Here is a 22,635-nt window from a genome sequence, read left to right as displayed (position 1 = left end):
AGGAATTCCAAAAAGAATCAATTCATTGAATCAGAGACGTTGAGTCTGCTCAAGGGAATCGATTCCACTCAGTGGCGTGACATGATATTTTGTCATTCAAATCGATCATAAATAGTGTAAAGTATGCTTTATACTAAACTGTTTATTTGAAGATTTCCCATTTTCTCGTAAGAATCGATCAAATTAGTCTGGAATCGATTACAAAATTCTGCAAACGTACAGCCCTAGATTAATGAAAATCCCACACTACTGCACGGCTGAAGTAGAACGTAAAACGGCATGGTCTCATGACCCTTGTTCCTTTGTCCGCGTTGGTTTGGACTAACCAGCCACAAATCAATATACAATAATCGTTTGTGATTGTTCTGTAATGATTTTATATACACATTTTTAAAAATATTAATTGTTTATATTATTTCTTTTACCAAAAATACATTAATTTATATCAAAAAGGGACATTTTAAAAATACATTCTCTGAAAAACCTGAGTGAAACTCTGAATAAATTGGATTTATCTTTTTTAAGGATTTATAGATATTTTTACAGTACAATACAAAAATTATTATTAAGGATACGATTTTTGCCCTAATATCAAAGTTATTACTAGAAAAAATAAATTATGATCCAACGTGAATTTTCTGGGTAAAAAAACAATATAATCGTGTCTGGTAACATGTGCATGTAGAATGGCTAGAAATAGCATTTTAGCTTAGCGTAAATCTGACAATTTACAGTTTTACACAAGGTTTATTTCTATTTCTTCTGCTCCAAACTTACTTCTCTGTCTGCTCGTATGAATGTAACACATCATAAGAAAGTGTTTCACCGCTGTTCAAATGCACTTTGGATCGCATCATTTATATGTACATATGTTTTCCATCTGAAAGGACTACAATGAATGTTAAATTAAACAAATGACAATACTGAAGAGATTACTTTGCATTTTAATCAAAATACTTTTGTTTTACGTATCATGGCTGAACCTGCACTTTGACCCCAGCTTAGCTGAGATATGTGAAAACAAAGATAGTTCGATGTGTGTAGCCTATGTAAAATATATAACGCGTGACAATAAATTCTTCTTCTTCTTCTTCTTCTTCTTCTTCTTCACACTGGTGGGCCCATTTTCATGATCTCTCTCAAGGCCCCACAAACCCACGGGACGGCCCTTCTCTCCAACAAGAAGCTCTGAAATACTTCGAGAGAACCATCAGAATGCATTTCTTCTAAACCCTGCCTAGACCAAAAAAAAAAAAACAACAACGTCCTGAGATTTAAATGCGGCTCAACGCCGCCGAGCGTCCCCGGGAGGAAAAACAACGTTTCTTCTTCTTCTATTTTTTTTTTTTAATTTATTTACTTATTTATTATTATTTTTTTTTGCAATACACACAATAAAGCATTTGTATGAATACATATTCATACATTTTCAAATAAATTTAAATAACATCTTTCTGTCTCATTGGAAGCTGTATCGTTTAGTATAGTCACGTGATGTTCTGCAGTAACGTGACTAAAGAAACGGGAAGTTCGTGATTCACGCGCTGTCAAGCTGTTATAACTTCATTCTTTTAACAAGACACGAGTTTGTATGCCCCGTTGGATGACTGTTTGTGTTGCAAAGTTGTTAGGACAAGAGTGAGTCCTGTTTGCCACCGGTGTCGGTGTTTTATCTGCAGGTGAGTGTATCTGCACTAAGTTTTCTTAGACACGATGTTTTTCTCAGTTTCAATTTCTGATCACACTGTAATTATTGAACATGATCCGATTTCACATAAAATACAGAATATCGCCCTGCTTTTCTGCCACTTTTAGAGGGGTTTTGTTCATTTAATGTTTAATTTGATCCTCCTGATCACCTGTTATCTTGATGAAAATGTATTGTTCAACATCGCTAGGTTGGGTAAAAAGTAAACAGCAGTTAATGGAAACATTTGTTTGGTGCTTTTCTTTTTTGCTTTTCTGAAATGTAAGCTTTAGTGTGTGTTTTATTTGTAAATTTAAAAAGTTACTCCGATCAAGTATGATTTTTTTTTTAATATCTTTTATTTTAATTTTTTTTGTCATTCATATGTTCCTCTTATAATGCATCATGTGAATGGAAACTTTCATTACACTTTGGAAACGGGAACTATTGCCCTGATTGCAATTCCCATTATCAGTGTTCTTCATTGAATTAGAATGGTTTTGGCTGGTTTGTTCAGGCTTAGTTGGGTTGTTTGTTTTCAGGACCCAACATTTTTAGTGTAGAGTCTTTTAGACCTTTAAATGTGCATGGATTAGGTGTCTGGCTGCTGACACTAGAAATGTGTATTTAAACAAGCCGGCTGTCAAAACCTGTGATGATACATGTGATCTGAATGATTCACATGTCACCAGTGATGGCTCTCTGGTGAAATATGGGTCACCAGGTGATATTACATTTTCTATTTTATAAGTAAGGCCCACATTTTTATGATGGCTAGTTGACAAAAGACATGGGCTTGACATTTTTCCATCAAGATTTTAGATAAAAATTGTCATATTGAAGTGAACTGCAAAAAATATATAATAAGCCTAGTTAATTAATGAGATCATAAAACAGCAGACATAATAATTATATTATACACAATACACAAGAAATACTGGTTTAAGATCAAGTAAAGCATATGTCACTAAAAAGTCATGGTGACTGGTTTAAAGGGGCCTTCTGTTCAGGAAGCAGCTATTTTTTTTTAGCTATTTTTAAATTGTTGGTGTGCATAAACTTGAACTAAATGGACCTCTTTGACCCTTGTGTTGCCTCTTCTTGTTTTTTCAGCATCTTACGCCATGTGCGCAGAACTTCTTTTAACAAAAAATTGGCCTTGAGGTCTGCATTCATTCATTCTGAATGCAAGAACACAGACTTTGTAGTTAAACAGCCCCCTGTTTAATGACTAATTACGGTTTATAGTATTCAGATATTACCATAATTTGTCTTTATTGTCACTGACATTTCTCTGATCTTTACAAAGGTTTTAGTTTGACACACTCTAATCCAATCCTCAGTTTTCAGCCAAATAACTGTAGACACAGTAAAGGTGACATTGCTCAGGACATCTGTGTTGGGAATTTATGACATTTTGAAACATCAGAAACCCCACAGAAAAGTACATACACTCATCACACACTTGTTGTCTCAAAGCAGAAGAGGAAGTTTGATTACAATACAAATTTTCCTAGTGATTCCGCATTTCCAGACGTATTCATGATACATGGTCGGTCTGTCTGTCTCTCAGGTCATGGGGTCTCTGTTCCGTAGTGAAGAAGTGTGTCTGGTACAGCTCTTCCTCCAGTCCGGATCAGCTTACAACTGTGTCAGTGAACTGGGAGAACTGGGAATTGTGGAGTTCAGAGATGTAAGATGTTTTCCGTCCTTGCCTCTCTCATATTGTAACCCCTGTACTTCACTTGCATGATATGTAGTTTCTTTGTCTAAAATACAGACAGATCAGCTCTGAGCTCAAAACTAAACGTCAGCAGCAGTAAAATGAAACTTTGATGTTGGCTTGACAAAGACTTGTTTTAAAATTTTGATGGTTATACAGTTGGGCTGAAACGATTATTTGACGTTATGGACAACTTCGAAAATAAATAAAACAATTGTCAACAAAAAGTTTAATTATCGAATAGTCGTTTGTTCTCATTTAACGTAACATGAGATCATATGAAACTCTAATGATGATGCGCGAGAGCAGCTTATATTCAAGATACATCCTGTTAAAGCAAGTCTAAATATCTTATATGTTGCTTCTCAATTAAATCTTGTTTTAAGGATTTTTTTAGACCATTTTAAATGGAAAACAAGACAAAAACATTTGATAACAATAGTTTTTTTTGCAGTGAATTTCTTTATTGAATTAAACTTATAAAAAGTATTTTTCCCCTTTTAATGATGCATTCACATACAACGTGAAGTGAGCATTTTGCATGGCGCAATTACATACAAAGTCAATGCAAACATGTGAATTGACACGTGCACCGGGCGCCTCGAATGACGTGACTCGAACAAGCGAAATCGCTTAATTCATGTATTTGCGTGAGTTGAAATTTTTCAACTTGAGCGAGAAATACGCATGACGCGTTGTCACGAAAGCCTATCAGCACTGAGATTGTCTGGATGTCACTTACGTACTGACGTAGTAGCGGAAGAAATCTGGAAAAGTGGATGAAAAAATAGTTGTAGCGGTGTGTGGGCACCCGGAATTGTATGACACAACGTCATGCATGTCCAGAGACCGGTAAGAAAAAAGACATCGCTTGGAGGAAAGTGAGCAAGGAAGTTGGACTACCTGATTCCAGCTATTGGTTGTACATTACTATGAAACAAGTTGTAGAAGTCACTCCTCCTCTCTTTTTCCAGAAGAGAAGGGGGAATACTCGCGGGTTCGCATTACTCGCTCGAACGTGAGTTTAAACATAAATGTATAATCCAGCGGTCAAACTCGCATGAGCAATGTGTATGTGAATGCACCATAATTCAGTGAATGTCATTTAGAGGTATTTTTAAAAGATGATTTTTTTCCTCTTTATTGTTAGTAAGCACGTTTAGTACAATATTTTAATTTGCAATAATCGCCGAATAGTCGAATAATTAGGGATGTGCATCTCCATAACTGAGACCGGTGCTTTCAGATCAAATAAACAAAATGACAGAGTGATATAAATACAAATTGATTTAAAGTTAAATGTAAAACATAATAAAATAAAAACATTTAAATACAACATCTTGTATTTATCCATTTCAAACTATGTAATGATCTATTCAAAAGCTACAGAATAAAAATATGTTTTTAAAGAAGATTTAAAAATGGCGAACGATGAAGCTGACCTCACATGGAAAGGGAGAATAACAATACAGTGCACATGATGTTAGGATTACGACAACTGCTTATACATATGGTTAAAAACAAAACGACACAAGCTGGCTTTAATGTGATGGTCAGAAGATATTAAAATGTATATCAAATAATATTCATAGTCACTGATGACACTGTATTACATTGCCTTACTGATGTCAAAAAGCTCAATAAAGAGAATGACGATCTTGGTTTGAAGTGTCTTTCTGTAATTTCTTTCTCTCAGTTGAATCCAAATGTGAATGCATTCCAGAGGAAGTTTGTGAGTGAAGTAAGGAGATGTGAAGAGTTGGAAAAAACATTGGGTGAGTCAATTGCACTACAACTCTCATAACTTGCTCCACCCCTGAAACGACTTTGCTTTTCAACTGACATCACCTAGACCTATTGGTTAATGTTAACCAATAGCCAAAGAACTATTTAGATATGTTTTAGGCTGCTGTTGTCGGTAATTCAGCTTTTCTAAAACCACACAAATGCAGTGTTTAATGCCATTTAATGTAATAAAGGGTTGCAGCAATAATACTATAAGACTATCAGAAGCCATGTCACCTAATACAGCTAAGCAGGGTAGCGCCTGGCCAGTACCAGGATGTGAGACATCCTGGGGAAAACTAAGGTTGCTGATGGAAGAGGTATTAGGGAGGCCAGCAGGGGTTCTTTAACTCTACTCTCTCCAATAGCTGGAATGTGGCGAGTAAACTCGTGCACTATGGATGCTGTTGCATCATCCAGGTGGATTCTGCACACTGGTGGTGGTTGAGGAGAGTCCCCCTATACTATGTAAAGCGTTTTGAGTGCCTAGCAAAATGCAATATAAATGGAATTATTATTATTATTATTAGAATAGAATCCTTTATTATACACACTTTTTTTTTTTTTTTTTTTGCATATATACAGTGAAATGTATTAGTTTTCACATATCCCATGATATGGTGCCCCTGGAGCAGATAGGGTTAAGGGCCTTGCTCAAGGGCCCAACAGTGGCATCTTGTTGGTGCTGGGGCTTGAACCCCCGACCTTCTGGTCAGTAACCCTGAGCCTCAACCACTGAGCCACCACAGCATTACAATTGAAACACATGCTCTTGGGGTTAAACGTCACCTTAAATCTCCAAGTCCTGTTAAAAAAACCTGAAAAGTGGGTTTTGGTGGTTTTTCCGGAAAGGAGTAGTCCTCCACAATCCACTGTAAACTCACATTCACCTCTGACTCAATTATGTTATGGAACACCTACTTTTCGCTTACCAATCCAATACACAATGGAAAGAAAATAATTCCTGTAAATTTTTTGTAAAATATCATGTTATCATGTTTTCTTGCTTTCTAAAACACATTACAGAATTAAATGACATGTAGACTTTAAGGATATATCCTCACTTCTTTGTCCTCTAGTATTTTTGGAGCAGGAGATCATTCGCAGTCTCTCTCAGAAACTACAACCACCCATTCCCATCCCTCCTGCCCCCCAGCCCAGGGAACTCCTCACCATTGAGGAGGAGAGTGAGCGCTTGGCCCGTGAACTCAAGGAGGTTTGTGTATACTGTATTTCTTAATAAATGTTTTTCTGTACAGTTTTTCTGTACATGATTCAGTTACACATGTTATTCCAGTGTTTCCGGCACCACTATTTAGGTTTATAGTAAATATTATAATTCAGATCACTCAAATACATTACATCATATACATATATTGTGGCAGCAGACAAGGATTTAGAGAGAAGCAAATACTGCTTGTTTTATTTCCATATAATTGAACATAACACTTTTATTATCGTGCTTCCATCTGCTCTATTTTTAATTGTTGTTCTTTGTACTCAAGCATCAGATGGAGGCTTTTTGGAGCATCTGACTTTGTTTGCATCACAACTCACTAGTTTTTAGCATGCTTTGTCAAGTAAAATGCAGTTTGAAACTTTAAAAAACGTGTCTCGAAAACTCGAAACCTCGAAAATTGTGTTGTGCTCGGTCCAGCTATCTTTGAGTTCAAAAGCACATCTGTGGAAGGCTGCGCTGTCTGCTCATTGGTTTGAAAGGGCATGTTGCCTGTAAAGCTGGTGTTGCGCTGACTGCCCCCTAATGCCAAACTCGTAAAAACATCAAGGTTGTACAATAAAGCTTGAATTTGTCTGATCTGGTTTGATCATTCCAATACATTCCTTATTACGGAAATCACGGATCAAGGATATGATTAATTGCATGAATGTTTTTATTGCATTATTTTTAATATAATGAATCACTTTAATTGAATGTGATAAGTCGACATTAACATGATATTTTATTTAGGGCAGACAATCTATTTATTAAATTAATTAAATGACATGCCAATTAATGAATCGCTGTTAATTGCATACAACATTGTTTGCTGAAAAAGGCCCCCAAATAAAGATAATTCATATAAATAATGCATAATAATTCAAATATTTATTAATATAAAACTTAGGGCCCATAATAAATATATAATATGAATTGAAATTCAGTTTAAAATAAATTGCATTACTGTAGCAGATGAATAAAGCATTGATTAGACCATTCAAAAAGTGTGTTAAGATCACAAAATTGTCTGTTATATACTCTTATCATTGAACATGCCTTCAGTTGTCAGCAATCTGTATTGCATTGAGTTCGTCAATGTGTCCAGTTCTCACAGTATGCGTTCTTGCGTTCCGTCTGCGCTATTTTTAAGTGTTGCTCTATGTACATGTGGGTGCCTCAGACAGACACGTTTGGAGTGGTTTACTGGTATTCCGTGTCGTAAAAAAAATTCCAACTTCTGAGGCTGTGCTGCTGGTGAGGTCTGTTGAGGTCTGCTACCACCTTTTGATGTGGCTTGTAAAAACAGATGCACATCTAGCTTGAATGGCTCAAATGGAAGGAAAATCCGTACTTTTATATCTGATATGTTTGTACACATCAGTGGGAAATTAACACGGTAAATCGGCAGCTCTAATTTTATTATATATATATATATATTAGTAATTCTGTATCATTTAATGGTCAACACTTTATATTGTTTTGCCTCACCGATTCCATGCAAAGATGAACATACAGCATAACGAATCGCTTGGTTCATGAAGTTCAGAAACACGAGTCAACAATCTCCACAATTAATTTTTTTTTATTAACCAATAATATCATTCCAATCAGCCAAATGATCCAATGAAATCCCAATAAAATTCCTGCCCTGAAATATTCTCAACTGCATGTTCTGTTTCAGTCTAAACAATGACATGTTACAGATGGTAAATGCATTATGAATGCTGTTTCATGTTGTCTTTAAGCCTGTGAATTTGTATCATTGTAAATATGCAGGTGTCCAGGAACAGAGACAGCCTCCGATCTCAGTACACTCAGCTGTGTCAGTACAGAGGAGTTTTAAAACAGACACATTCACTCACGGCATCACAGGTCTGTACGACAACACTTTACTGTGCACCTCACATCACAATAAGATGCATATCTTAATGTAAATCATATACGATGCATATCTTAATGAAAACCATATACATGTATGTGTGTGTTTATGCATTACAGGCCCCGCTGGTCTCGTTTGACCCTGTGGGTCTGGTAGAGAACAGGCAGGATGTCAGGCTGAGCTTTGTGGCCGGCGTGGTCCACCCGTGGAAAGCGCCCGCATTTGAGAGGCTGCTATGGCGAGCTTGTCGTGGTTACATCATTGTGGACTTTCATGAGATGGAAGAGAAACTTGAGCATCCTGAGTCTGTAAGATACAACTCATTAATATACTGATTATTATTATTATTAGGTTTATCATTTATAATGCAATGATGAATTTCTATTTAGAAGTTAGGTAGGTTGTATTATTTGTAAGGGATAATGTACAGTCAGCTGGTCACTCAGGACTTCAAGGGGTTATTTTGCTCTAATGACTGGCTTAATATTCATTATCTCAATTATTACATGACTACTTGCCAAAAAAAAAAAAATGAATAGACCCGGAGTATTGATTTGATGTAAAGAAAGAGACTGTAGAATGATACGAGTGGCATGAAACTAGCACAGCTATGTAGAAATACATTTACCTGGGATCAATTATACAGTGTAGTGGTCACTATTCAAAAATATTTTATGACAGAATCCCAGGATTGACCAATCACAATAAGATTTTCCTGAAAAGAACATGTACATATGTACTGTATGTTTTTCAAAGTCAAGAGGAACATGACTGATTTCTGGTTTCTTTCTTTCTTTCTTTTCAGGGGGAGGAGGTACAATGGACCGTGTTTTTAATTTCATTCTGGGGAGATCAGATCGGACAGAAAGTGAAGAAGATCTGTGATTGGTAGGTTTTTTTTTTTTTTTTTTTCTTTTTAAGCCTATCATTAAGTTTGGCCTCAATCCTTCCTACTTCACTGTGTTCTCATGTAGTTTTGGTTTAATATGTATTAGACCATAATATACAAAAATGAATTCTTGAACAGTTGTCATTTTTTAACTTTAAGTGAATTTTCCTTTATGTTCCATGTATGTGCAGCTTCCACACACAAACTTTTCCTTACCCCGAGAACCAGGCAGAGAGAGAAGAGACTCTGAATGGGCTTGGAGGACGAATCGAAGACATTAAATCAGTATGTCAAACATTCACAATCAAACACATCTTCCATTTACACTAACGATTTTATAAATATTTGTAAATTCCAAGTATATAGCTTCTGTAATGTTAAGGGAATATTCTAGGTGCAATACAATTTAAGCTCAATCGACAGCTTTTTCATCTTCATCGTCTTAAAAGGCCTAATCTACAGGGCCTGGGTACCTCAGTGAGTAAAGACGCTGACTAAATGGTATATGGTATATAGCGCCTTTTTAAGCCTTAATGGTATCATAGCGCTTTACACTGCGTCTCATTCATACACACATTCACACACCAATGGCGGCAGAGCTGCTATGTAAGGTGCTAGCCTGCCATCGGGAGCAACTAGGGGTTCAGTGTCTTGCCCAAGGACACTTCGGCATGTGGAGACGTGTGGGCCGGGATGCGATTAGTGGCCGACCCGCTCTACCAACTGAGCCACAGCCACCCCTTGAGTTGTGAGTTTGAATCCAGGGTGTGCTGAGTGACTCCAGTCAGGTCTCCTAAGCAACCAAATTGGCAATATGGGGTAACCTCCTCGTGGCCACTATAATGTGTGGTTCTTGCTCTCGGTGGGGCACGTGGTGAGTTGTGCGTGGATGCCGTCTCCGCAGTAACGCGCTCAACAAGCTCAGTCTCAGACACCGGGGCAACTGAGATTCATCCTTCACCACCCAGATTGAGATGAGTCACTACGACACAACGAGGCGTTGGGAATTGGGCATTCCTAATCGAAAAAGCCTAATCTAGACCCTACAATTATGTCTCATTTTAGACCTGTTTCAAATCTCTTTTTTTTTTTTTTTTTTCAAAATATTTACGTTTTTCATTTAATATTAGTGAATTTCTATATTCTAAAGCTCATCTTACTTGTGGGGTTCCTCTAGGATTCTTGCTCCTATTTTGTTTTCCATGTGTATGCTTCCTTTTATGTTGTATTTTTAAGAAACATTGTAAATCCTTACATTGTTATGCGGATGACACCCACATTTATTTGCCCTTGAAAATATAACAAGTGTGGCTCGGAACCCTTACTGTCCTGTTTATCTGATCTAAAATTGTGTCGTTAAATTTCTTATACCTAAACTTGACTAAGTCTGAGATTATTGTGTTTGGCCGTTCTGAGGCCTCTGGTGTTCCTAAATCCGCTGCTATCTTTGTCATGTTTTTCAGGCCCATTTCTATGGCATGTTCATCTTCATAATTTTCTGGAATGAAAGTACAGCAACTCGTTCCCATGATAATACATACTCCTCCACTGGCTGCTGTTATCTGGTCAAGGACCAGTCTATTTTGTAGCAATATTAATCTTAGGCATTTTAGTTCTTGACGTATTGTGTCAGTAGTTTTTTTGTCTAATTTATGAATGATATCAGTTCATATCTAGGCATTTCGAATTCTTCAACACTGCAACACCCACTTGTGGGAACAGTGCTCCAAAGAATTTCTCTGTTCCTGTCCATAATCTGTGTTCTCTCGATGTGGTATTGGGTTGACTTGGACTACTACTTCGGTTTGTTTTTTCTCAATAGCTCAGACCACCATGGTGTGGTCACTTAATTCTACCATGGCACGTCTACCTGTCCACAATTCCGGCAGAGCAGTGTACCTTTACCGCTGGTGTAAATGCACTATGCAGCATATGCGTACATGCATAACAACAACTACCTTTCCCGTGTTTTTGGCCGTAAAGTTGGCCATAAAGTTATCTAGTTTCCACCACAAATTGGTAGCATAGATATGTGGTGCATCACCATCCATGTAACTTGAGTTTCAGAGAAGCATTATCAAAAACAATTTATGCACCAATTTTATGCAATAGATCTCGGCCCAGCATACAAAATGGAGAGTCTGGTATGATTACAAAAGTGTGCATTTTGAACAAATCTGGCAAAAGATCTTGTTTACGGTCTGATAATTTGATTAGAAATTCTGTCAGATGTCTGAACATCTGTGTGTTAGCCCATTTAAATTCTAGTGTTCATTTTAACATTATCTTACCTTCTTCCCCTTTTCTTGTGATCTTAATTTCAAGGATTTGGCTTCTTCCATGTTTTATTTCCGGAAGATTGTTTGTGATGGCCAATTCGGGAATTTAAGTCAATGAATTCTTTCTCAGTCACCTCAAATGGTTTTTCATATATTTATAATGCCATTCTGGGTCGCCCCATCCTTTGTTCACCATTGAATTGACGTTGTCTTTTTAAACGACCCCTCTTGTGGAAACGGATCGAATTGCATTTTTCCCTCTGACCCATCTGGCCATGTTACTGACATACAGTTCGGTTCCGAAACATTTTTTATTTCTAAACATCCAATGTATCTCTATTGGTCTACTTATTGTTTGTCCCATTTTGTTCAAACAACAAAAATGTCTCTTGTTTAGGTTTTTGGTTTGAACAATTCTCTGATTTCATCAAAGTTTCGGCAGTGAAACTCCTGACTGTTACTGGAATCCACCATACTTACTCCACAGGACTTGCCCTTTTAACAGTCTTCAACAACAAAGATCCTCAGCACTCGTGAGATTTGACCACGGTTTTTGTGAATTTATCGATCTACGACTAGTGACACACCCGCAGTTGTGTCACCAATGGATCCTGACCATCGTAGAGATACAACGAGTTTTACTGGAATCGTTCTATAATGATGTTTAACAGATATCTCACAGACAGGCAGATGACTTATAAAAATAACTTAACCTGTCCAGAGATACACCAGGACTGCTAGTAAAATATGATTCGGATGCTGTATTTCGGATTCTGCCTTCCTCTCAATCACTCTTCGATCAGGATATGAATTCACCGGTGGGAAGAAATACACAGACACAGAATGTCACAAGCAGTTATAACTATATAAACTGAGCTTCCTCAGTTTTGAAAAGTCTTTCTCTGTTTGGCTGTAGGTGATGGGTGAGACAGAGCAGTACATGAAGCAGTTGCTTGTTCGAGCATTGGCTCGTCTGCCCGAGTGGCGTGTTCAAGTGCAGAAGTGTAAGGCTGTGCAGATGGTGCTGAACTACTGCAGCCCGTCCGTCACAGATAAATGTCTGATCGCAGAAGCCTGGTGCCCCGTCAGCCAGCTGCCCAACCTGCAGAGCGCCCTGCGAGAGGGAGGGGTGAGTGGTCACAAATCTTTTCTTGAAAAGAGTAGAATTCTTGGAGATGTGCAGAATGGAATTCTAGCATACTGCCTACTGCATACTTTGCAGTATTTAGTGTATACTGCCTTATGTACATACCGTGAACAGTGTATGTTCTGCATGCTACAGAAACAGTACAAGTAGGATGGTAGTATACCATTCCAAACATGCCCATAAGTTTGTTGTAGGGAAAAGGAGAGATATCAACAATACTTGTAATTGTGTGAAAATATCTAAAGTTGGGATTTCTGGCCTGTATCTTAGAGGAAAAGTGGCAGTGGTGTGGATTCTTTCTATAACCGTTTACCGGCCAATACCTCTCCTCCCACACTGTTCCCTACCAATGCCTTCACTGCAGGATTCCAGAACATTGTGGATGCCTACGGAGTAGCGAGCTACAGGGAGGTTAACCCAGGTAACACACACAAGTTCAGCTCACTTGACAGCATTTGTGGCATAATGTTGATTACCATAAAAATGTATTTCAACTTTCCTTTAATAAAAGCAAATATCGATGTTATAGTGAGTCACTTACAATGAAAGTAAATGTGTCCAATTTTTGGAGGGTTTAAAGGCAGAAATGTGAAGCTTATAATTTTATAAAAGCACTTCCATTAATTCTTCTGTTAAAACTCATGCAATATTTGAGCTGTAAAGATGTTTAAATTGACATTTACAGTCAATTTAGGGGATTAGGATTAGTTGTCATTACATCGTGTTGGCAACGAAGTTGTAAAATTGGCTGTAACATTACACAGAAAAGTTTACTAAGTGATCATCACTAAAATCATGCTCATTTTATGTAAAACACCAACTTTGCTATGCATCAAAAATAATGATCAGCTTTTGATCAGTGTTTCGCATCATAGCTGTTCCTATATTGTGTATTTAGCGCAGCTGAAACGCTGTATTAACCAATCTGCATTCAGGATCTATTTTGTAATGCGCAACATGCACCACTAGCAGTTTAATCCACACACCAGTAAATATATTCTCATGCATCTTTTATCTCCCTTTCTTGTCTCTCTGTAGCGGTGTACACCATCATCACATTTCCCTTCCTGTTTGCTGTCATGTTTGGAGATGTTGGGCACGGCCTTCTGATGACAGTAACGGCACTCTGGATGGTTCTGGAGGAGAAAGACCCAAAACTGAGGAACGGTAACAATGAGGTAAAAAGAAAAGAAGGGGGACACACAAACTTTTCTTCACCAAATATTGTCAAACTATTCTGTTGTACCACAGGATCAGAAATTAACCTACTGCTCAGGGCTCATAAACACCCCAGATATTTCAAATGTGATGGCAAAAATGCCCATTTAGTGAATCATTTTTTAAAATGCCATCTAAAATGTCCATCACAATTTCTTGGTGTACTTTTAGTTTTGTGTTCTTGTTTTGTATTATTTACACTTGTTTCGTGTATTTAATATTTTCCTTTGGTCCCATATGTCACAGATCTGGCGTATGATGTTTGGAGGTCGATATCTGATTCTGCTGATGGGGTTTTTTTCTATCTATACTGGAGCCGTTTACAATGAGTGTTTCAGTAGAGGCCTCAGCACCTTCTCTTCCGGGTGGCACGTCCAGCCCAATGCAGAGTACTACAACTGGACGTATGTCACACAAATATTTACTTGGCTACCTAAATGGGGTCATTCCATAGATTTCTACTGTTTTATTTTATCGATTGTCCCCAAAGTCAGGTTTTGTCAGCTTAAGCTCAATTTTTGGGGATAGTTTTGTCCACAAATGACAGCTAAGCACACACACACACACACACACACACATATATTCCCCTGTCCTCATTCATATGGCCAAAGATATTGTACAGTATGTGAAGTTCTTCATGTATTCTGAAAATCTCTTTCTCTAGTGAGGAGACATTCAAAATGAATCAGTATCTCTCGCTGGATCCCAACATTACAGGTGTTTTCACCGGGCCGTATCCTTTTGGAATTGATCCTGTAAGTCAGTGAAATTAAATTATTTTCTGTCTTTTAAATTATTTTGATGGTTACATACAGTAGTAACTTTTTTTTGTATATATATACACACCAAGCTGTGACCTCCTATATGATAACTGTAATTGTTTTTCTTCAGATTTGGGGTCTAGCCAATAATCACCTGACGTTCCTCAACAGCTATAAGATGAAGATGTCTGTCATTATCGGGGTCATTCACATGACTTTTGGTGTGTGTTTGTCCATGTTCAACTATATGTGAGTATGTTTGTTTTCCTCATTCTTGTCTGTGGATTTCACCTCTTGATGTGTACTTTATTTTTGTTACAGATTAAACTTAAAAAAAGGGAAATGAAACAAGGTCCATCTGTTGGGCAAACTGAAACAATTTACTGGCCAAAAATATACAGTATATATTTTTTTCTGGCCTTAAAACTCTTTTACATGATTTCCTTTTTAAATATATTTTTGTAAATATAGTAAAGCTCATTCCACATTTTCTAAGAAGGATACATTTTTGAGCCAGTCCCTTCTTAAAATGGCTCAGTCATAGAAAAATTGAATTATCAGGGAATTTGAAAAGTGTGATTTACAAACCTGGAAAAGTCATGGAAGTTAGCAAAGTCTTAAAAGTCATGGAAAATTCAATAGTGAACATGCACACTTTTTTTTTCTTAATCCATATCCAGTAATCAAGAGCAACTGTCATGGAAATGCATGGGTGAAAAAGTGTGGGAGCACTGACAAATGCATCGAATGTTCAGATTGACAAAACCAGACAGAGCCAAACCGGTTTAGATCAGGTTCAGCGGACTCCCAACGCTCGCTATAAACTTTCTCTGTCAACTCAGAGTTTTATCCCGAGTAAATGAATAACCTTGAAGCGTGTGCACATCAAAGAGTGACGAACAGCAAAATCGTGAAGCATGGAGAGTGTCAACGTGGTTTATTTCTCACGAGAGATTCACTGCAATGTATTTCCCCAGTGAAGAGCAAGAGATCATAATGAAGTTATGAAGAATTTAAACATTTACACACGGAGAAGAAACGCCTGATTCTGCGGAAGCTTGTGTTAACTGCTGGAAAAAATAGCTGAATGCGATTTATATTAAAAAAATAGCTGACGTTAGATTTTAGAAGACGTACAACAGTCACTGAACTTTTCTTTAGTAGACTGTTAGTATCTCTCTGATTAAAACATACTCACAAAAAACATGGGTTTGACTTGTTCTTACTTCACTATTTTGCAATCCACCCACCCCCAATTTGTGCTTTGTGAGTGTTGAGTTTGGACATGTGATATGTATCCCATCACTTTCTCTCTCTCTCTCTCTCTCTCTTCCTCCTCCTGTGTAGTCACTTTAAAGAGATCAGTAGTATATTTCTGGTGCTGATCCCAGAGCTGTGCTTCATGCTGTGTCTGTTTGGATACCTGGTCTTCATGGTGATCTATAAGTGGGTGGTGTTTGGCCCTCTGAACTCTGACTCCGCCCCCAGCATCCTCATCCACTTTATAGACATGTTCCTGTTTACTGAGAACAAGGACAACAAACCACTGTATGAGGGCCAGGTGTGTTATGTGTCTTATCTTTTTGTGTTTGGGCTGCACTTTATGTAAGTTTAGCATCACTATGGTCATTATCTGTAAACTGTCTTTTTTTTTTTTTTCGATAAAACATTTATTTCATATATGTTTGTTACATTTTATTGTTTTATTCATTTTTAAATTATTAATGTATTATTTTTACTCATTTAAAAAATGTATAGTTACATTTATTTTTTAATTAATGTTTAAATTATTATTTAAAAAAAATATATCTTTTTTTTCTTCTAATTTTAAATATTATTTTCTCATATGATATGGTTATTGTTACATTTTATTATAGCATTTTTTTAAATTACTAATTTATTATTATTTATTTATACTTTTTCTCATTTTAATAATTATTATCCTTAAATAGATGTACATGTCTTCTGCTTTTCATCAATGGTTCTTTTCACTCTGTTAGCATGTACTAATGGCTGCTTTAACAAATGAACCCAACCTTGAATTGAGGTCTAGTTAGGAAAATAAATGTCAAGTAATGGAAATTTATCTAGTAAAACCTGAAACGTCTCAACACTCCTTTTAATGTGTAATTGTATTGAAGCTTTATCAATACATCTTACTTATGCCACTCAAACATATTCCACCCTATTAAGCAAAATTTTATGGGCAATCAATAAAATATTAAGAAAACGTCACCAATCTACAGCTCATTTAGACAAAAGAAATTCCACCCTATTAGGTTCAAATATGTCTAACCAAGAGAAATACATAATTGCAGTGCAGTTTTATACATATCAGTTATCCATTTCCAAGCAGAGAATATAGACAACTAACAAAATGGCTTCATTTAATGTAATGTTTTGAAATGTTGACATTACTTCCACCCTGTTTTTCCACATTTCATTATCATTTATTTCTTACATATTAGCTGATGAATCCAGAACTCTGTTGCTTGAGCTCAACTAGTGTTGTTTTGTGAAAAACAAACATCCTTATCCTGATGCAATGTTGAAAATCTGTTTCAGACTAATTTTGTAGCCTGCATTGATGTCATAAAGTCACAGCATACAAAGCTTGACCCATTTAAACTTAATTTAAAAGCATCATTATAGAGGTTAGAATTGCCTCTCATGACTGTGTGATTTGATTGAGGAATTACAACATGTGGATGTTCTTGGTAAAGAGGAAGTGAGACTTGAGGATTAAAATATATTTGTATGTACTGTATTGTACGGGTGGGTAAATGCAACAGTGGAAAGAAATTATTGACCAATTTCCTCTTCTGTTGATTTCCCAGTTCTCCCCAGTACTGTTAAAGGTGCACTCAGTAATTTTTTCCTCGTTAAAAAAGTTTAACTGCTAAAGACATGAATTGTACTTTTGCAATGTATGTAGGAAATCATGACCACTCACATTAAAATCAGTAACATTTTGGAAAAGTTCATGAGGCATCAGTGTATTACTCCCTGTTAATTCAGAGTCTGTGGATGGAGCTTTAACTTCTATCAAGAGATTATAGGAGAAAGATTTAAACTTGGTATTGGAGGAGGGGGTGTGGTCTAGGATAAAAAAAAAAAGTCTGCAACTAGAGATGCAAGGGTGCTCCTTATGCAATTTAAGATTTTACATTGATTCTATTGGACACCCTCTAGATTGTATAGGCTTGGTCTTAAAGACACACACACCTGCTGGCGATGCCAATCGGAAGATGGAGACATGGCCCATATTTTTTGGTGGTGTGTTAATATCCAAGAATTTTGGTTGAAGTTTCAGAGTTTTATGTGTGAGATGTATTGGGCACTCAAATTTCGTTTCGCCCCAGTGTTTTGGGCGATTGGGGTGCTCATTGATGTGGAAAATAGGCACATAAAGAGTTTGGTCCAGACCAGCGTCATGATCGCCAGACAAATAGTTTTAAGGAGATGGAAGTCGGCTGGAGTGCCCTCATTTGAGGAGTGGTGCTCTGAGATGGGGAGGGTGGCAGCTTTTGAGAAATGGTCATCTAGAAGACTGGGGAAATTGTATTGTTTGTGGGGAATTGGGGCAAATATCTGGTCTTTTTGGGAGGCTCTCGGGGAGGGGCAGTGGAGAGGGAGGTATAGTGTTAATGTGTGTGATTTGATTCATATAGTAATCACAAAAAAATCAGTAACCTTATAAAAAGCTGTTTTAGTCTACTTGGGGGCAGCCATGTTAGAATCACATGACCATCCGAATACTACTCGCCTAATCTCAGTTACCATCCTGTTATTTGACACTTTCACTCATTGATTAAAGTAATCATGGCTGACTGTGAAGACTACATTTCTACAATGGCATCTGAAACTCAAATTTAAATTATGCTTCATCCACACCACTAGGTGTCAGTGTAAGTCCAAGATGACACAAAGACTAAAGTTACTGAGTGCACCTTTAATTTTGAATTAACCTAAAATAATACAAACAAACCATATTTTTTGTCATTGCAGGTGACAGTGCAGAAGATTCTGGTGATCGTGGCACTGTTGTCTGTTCCTGTGCTGCTCCTGGGAAAACCAATCCAAGAATACATCACGTACAGGAAAAAGAAAACTCAGTTTACAGTGAGCAATTCTTTTGAATATGAATCTCCTATGTGCTCTTGTATGTGTGTGTGTGTGCGTGCATATGACCATGCTCTAATCTTCTGAAGGGAGACCGGCGTCCTCTGCTTGCTGAAAACGGCTCAGTAAACTCTCACCAGGGAGATGTTGATACAAGAGGAGGAGGAGGAGGAGGAGAAGAAGAGGAGGAGGTGAGAGGGAAGGGAGACAGGTTGTGTAGTGAAATGTGAAGTAGTGATCATTTGCAAATTAATTGTTCTTTTGTAATAGTTCTTTTTAATTATTTAGTCAAAATGATTCACAAAGCATCTGTAAATAGTTAATATGAATACAAATATTTCTAAATAGGTACTATGCTCCATTTTTTTCAATGTCGAGTTCATTGAAATTGAAAGGATGCTAATATGCTTAATTATAATGCACATTTTAAACCTCGGATCTCACTAACATTTCAAATCGCAATCAAACTGAAATCAACAATGTATTATTATACACTATAAATTCTTCATTTGTTTGCATCCTGCCTATTTTCAAGGAGTTTGATGCACCGAACGTGTTCATGCACCAGGCCATTCACACTATCGAGTACTGTCTGGGGTGCATCTCCAACACGGCCTCGTACCTGCGACTCTGGGCCCTCAGCCTGGCTCACGCCCGTAAGTGTGCACACATACCTATAACTACTGTCGTGATAAATGTAGAGCGTGTGTTCATCACATGTTGTCCGTGTGTGTTTTTCAGAGTTGTCTGAGGTGCTCTGGCTGATGGTAATGCGGATATCATTCCAGCAGCTCAGTTATGTGGGGAGCATTATTATGGTTGTTATATTTGCCGTCTTTGCTGTGCTGACCATATCTATCCTGCTCGTTATGGAAGGCCTGTCCGCTTTCCTGCACGCTCTTCGACTTCACTGGTGAGAGAAACGTATTAGCATATACCTGTACATGTTTTATGTCTCACATCTTGCTAATACTCCGCATTAAGTGAATTATTAGTTGGATTTGCTTAGGAATGCATCACTATTACTATTGCTCATACTTGGAGTTTGGGATTTGAACAAACCCGTAACCTACCGTATTAAACTTTGGCATGTAACTTGTCCTGCACTGTTTGCGTTGCAGACAAGAATGATACCTCAAATCATGTCACTTGTCAAGGAGAAGTGTGTTTTGACTCTTCTAAGCAATCAGACATAAAATGTATCTATGTTTTATTACCTGACAAGGGTTTTTACAGTACTTGTGTTTTACTGTCATGATTAGATTAATGTATCGGGCATTCACTATGTCTCTTTCTCTCTCAGGGTGGAGTTTCAGAATAAGTTCTACAGTGGATCAGGCTACAAGCTCAGTCCATTCGCCTTCTCGTCTATAATCAGTGCCTCCTCTCTCGATTGAAACATGAGTTCATTCTAACAGTCCTGAGATTTCAAAGAATGAGTTATTTTGCTGTTAGGGCACACACACGTTTTAAAATGAACCCTTTGTTTTAGCATCTTGTTTTCTTTTTACATTTTTGCTTGATTGCTGCTATACTTAAAGCTGGACCTGAAAAGTGAAAGGGACGTTTTAGAGATTTGTCATGAATCCACATTCATAAATTTGACACTTTGAAACTGTAACGAGTACACATGAGGTTAAGATAAAAGTCTTTTAGTTTAATGAACATTCATTTTAATTAGACCCACATGAATTAAAGTCATTTTAACTCCCCTAATGGTCAACTATTCTGTAATCATGCCTGAATGATGAGTGTACTTTTATGATGATAATGTTACTACACTTTGAACTAGTAAACTATCTACCGGTAAGTACATTTAACACTCTAAAGGGATATTCCAGGTCCAGTACAAATTAAGCTCGATTAACAGCATTTGTTCCATAATATTGATTACTATACATTAATATTGATTAAATAATGAACTTGATTTCAAAAACAAAGCAAAAATCGTGATTACAGTTAGGCAATTACAATGGAAGTGAATGGGGCCAGTCCATAAACATAAAAATGCGCACCGTTTCAAAAGTATAGCCACATGTCGTAAACAATATGCATGTTAACATGATTTTAGTGTGATTAGATCACTTACCAACCTTATTGGTGTAAAGTTACATCCAATTTTAACATTTTGTTGCCATGACGATGCAATGCCTAAAACACTAAAATGGATTTTCATCACACTGAATTATATAGAACAGATTTTATAACATTAAAATCATGTTAACATGTAATGTTTACATATTGTGGCTATACTTTTTAAACCGTGTGTATTTGAATGTTTATGGACTGGCCCCATTCACTTCCATTGTAAATGCATAACTGTATCTGCCATTTTTAAATAAACGAAGGACGAGTTGAAAATATTTTTGTGGCAGTCAATATTATGCCACACGTGCTGTCATTGAGCTTAATTTGTATTGAACCCAAAGTATTCCTTTAAGTACAAACAGTTTATTGTGAAATCTGAATTTGTCATGTAAGAATGTGTTTGTATAACATACATTCCTTTTCCCTAAAGTAAGGGGGAAAAAAGGATAATTTTCTCAGAATGAACTAACAAAATAAGATGTATTTGTGCAGTATTCAACGCAAGTTAACTCAATCATTCTATGTGTTAATCAATACCTTGATTTACGAAATTATTTAAAGGGAATAACATTTCATCCAGGTGCTCTTTTATTATTGCTTTTCTGTTATTATGATGACATTTTGTTTTAAGTTTTGAGCTGAATCACAGTGGTGTTGCAGAGGTACAGTGGAACTCACTACCATATCAATAAAATAAGACCAAATCTACAAGCAAAGTCTCTCAATACGAAAGGTGTTGTTTTTGGGATATTATGCATTTTGCACTACTATTTTTATACATATTTTCAGTGATATTTTTAAAATGTGAATTGCCTTTTTGAGGCTGTACCAAAGCATCTTAATCGGGTTGAGGTCAGTACTTTGGGCAAAAAGACATTGCAGTCTATGATTTATTTGCACCACTTTCATGCATCAAATGGGGTAAAGCTGGCTTTCGATGGAAGTCCGAGAAAAGTCCTTGTAGTGAGGCCTTTTATTTTCTCTGACAGATGTTTCGTTTGTGAACAAATCTATTAAATGAACAAATTATTGAGTATTTCAGCCAATTTTGGATCTGCTGACTGATGGAACCAGCAGGTTGGTCACAACAAGAAAGGAAAGGGGCCGGGTGAAATCTTAAGTCTCTTAATTAGGGTGACTAGATGACAATGACAAAAAAAGGAACACATAAGGGAACTCGAGCTTTATGCTTTGGCAATGTCTCTGCCATCCAAATGTATGTTGAACACACAAAAGTTATATTTTTCAAGACTTATCTGTCAAATGTGAGCATTTGTTTTTTAGCCAGGTGTAAAATCTGGATAGTAATATGTACTACCCAAGTTCCCAGAAATGCACCAGAACATGAATAAATTATACAAATGACTGTGTACTATTCATTATTTCTTTTTTGCCTGTTTCATTCATGCATCTGTTGTATTTGTTGTAACTTTCAGTTATTTGCATGTTGTGAGTATTGAAAGCTTATATTATACTTAATAAGTTGCTTTTGGTTGACACTGTTATTTTGCGGTTTTGGGTTAAGAATTAAGGTCAGTTGTCATCTGTAAACTAGTTAATTTATCAATTTAATTAATAAAAACATTAAGAGGCTGTCTGCACATTGTGATGCATCAAAATTAATTATGATATTTAATCCTTAACCTCATTGATTACACCATACCAGCCCTGCTCGCACCTGACCAGTTATCTGTGGCATCCGTTATTTTGACATCATACTTGTCCAAAGTTATTACATTTGTGCCCTTTACAATGTCTGGTCACCCTAGATCCTGATGACTCTAAAACGTTGGTTTACCTGTAATTAAAAGTGCAATAAATATTTGACACAACCTTGC

The 22,635-nt window shown here is 36.8% G+C and overlaps 1 protein-coding gene across 1 annotated transcript; it reads left to right on the top strand.

Moving 5' to 3' along the window:
- The first annotated feature begins 1,521 nt into the window (after window positions 1–1,521).
- LOC127663171 (V-type proton ATPase 116 kDa subunit a 3-like) lies at window positions 1,522–22,384 on the top strand. The gene is made up of 20 exons (XM_052154663.1): window positions 1,522–1,679; window positions 3,261–3,380; window positions 5,107–5,185; window positions 6,275–6,411; window positions 8,191–8,286; window positions 8,413–8,601; window positions 9,099–9,181; window positions 9,374–9,467; window positions 12,378–12,590; window positions 12,879–13,029; window positions 13,647–13,786; window positions 14,073–14,230; window positions 14,491–14,581; window positions 14,718–14,836; window positions 15,935–16,148; window positions 18,596–18,709; window positions 18,799–18,900; window positions 19,245–19,365; window positions 19,451–19,622; window positions 20,013–22,384. Exons 2-20 carry the CDS (start codon window positions 3,264–3,266, stop codon window positions 20,104–20,106), a joined length of 2,484 nt encoding a protein of 827 aa, XP_052010623.1. The 5' UTR covers window positions 1,522–1,679; window positions 3,261–3,263; the 3' UTR covers window positions 20,107–22,384.
- Window positions 22,385–22,635: the final 251 nt, after the last annotated feature.

The sequence above is a fragment of the Xyrauchen texanus genome, chromosome 23 (assembly GCF_025860055.1).
Source record: "Xyrauchen texanus isolate HMW12.3.18 chromosome 23, RBS_HiC_50CHRs, whole genome shotgun sequence".
In the NCBI taxonomy this organism is placed as follows: domain Eukaryota; kingdom Metazoa; phylum Chordata; class Actinopteri; order Cypriniformes; family Catostomidae; genus Xyrauchen; species Xyrauchen texanus.
The sequence above is the reverse complement of the archived record's forward strand: the minus strand, read 5'-3'. Positions and strand labels throughout refer to the sequence as shown.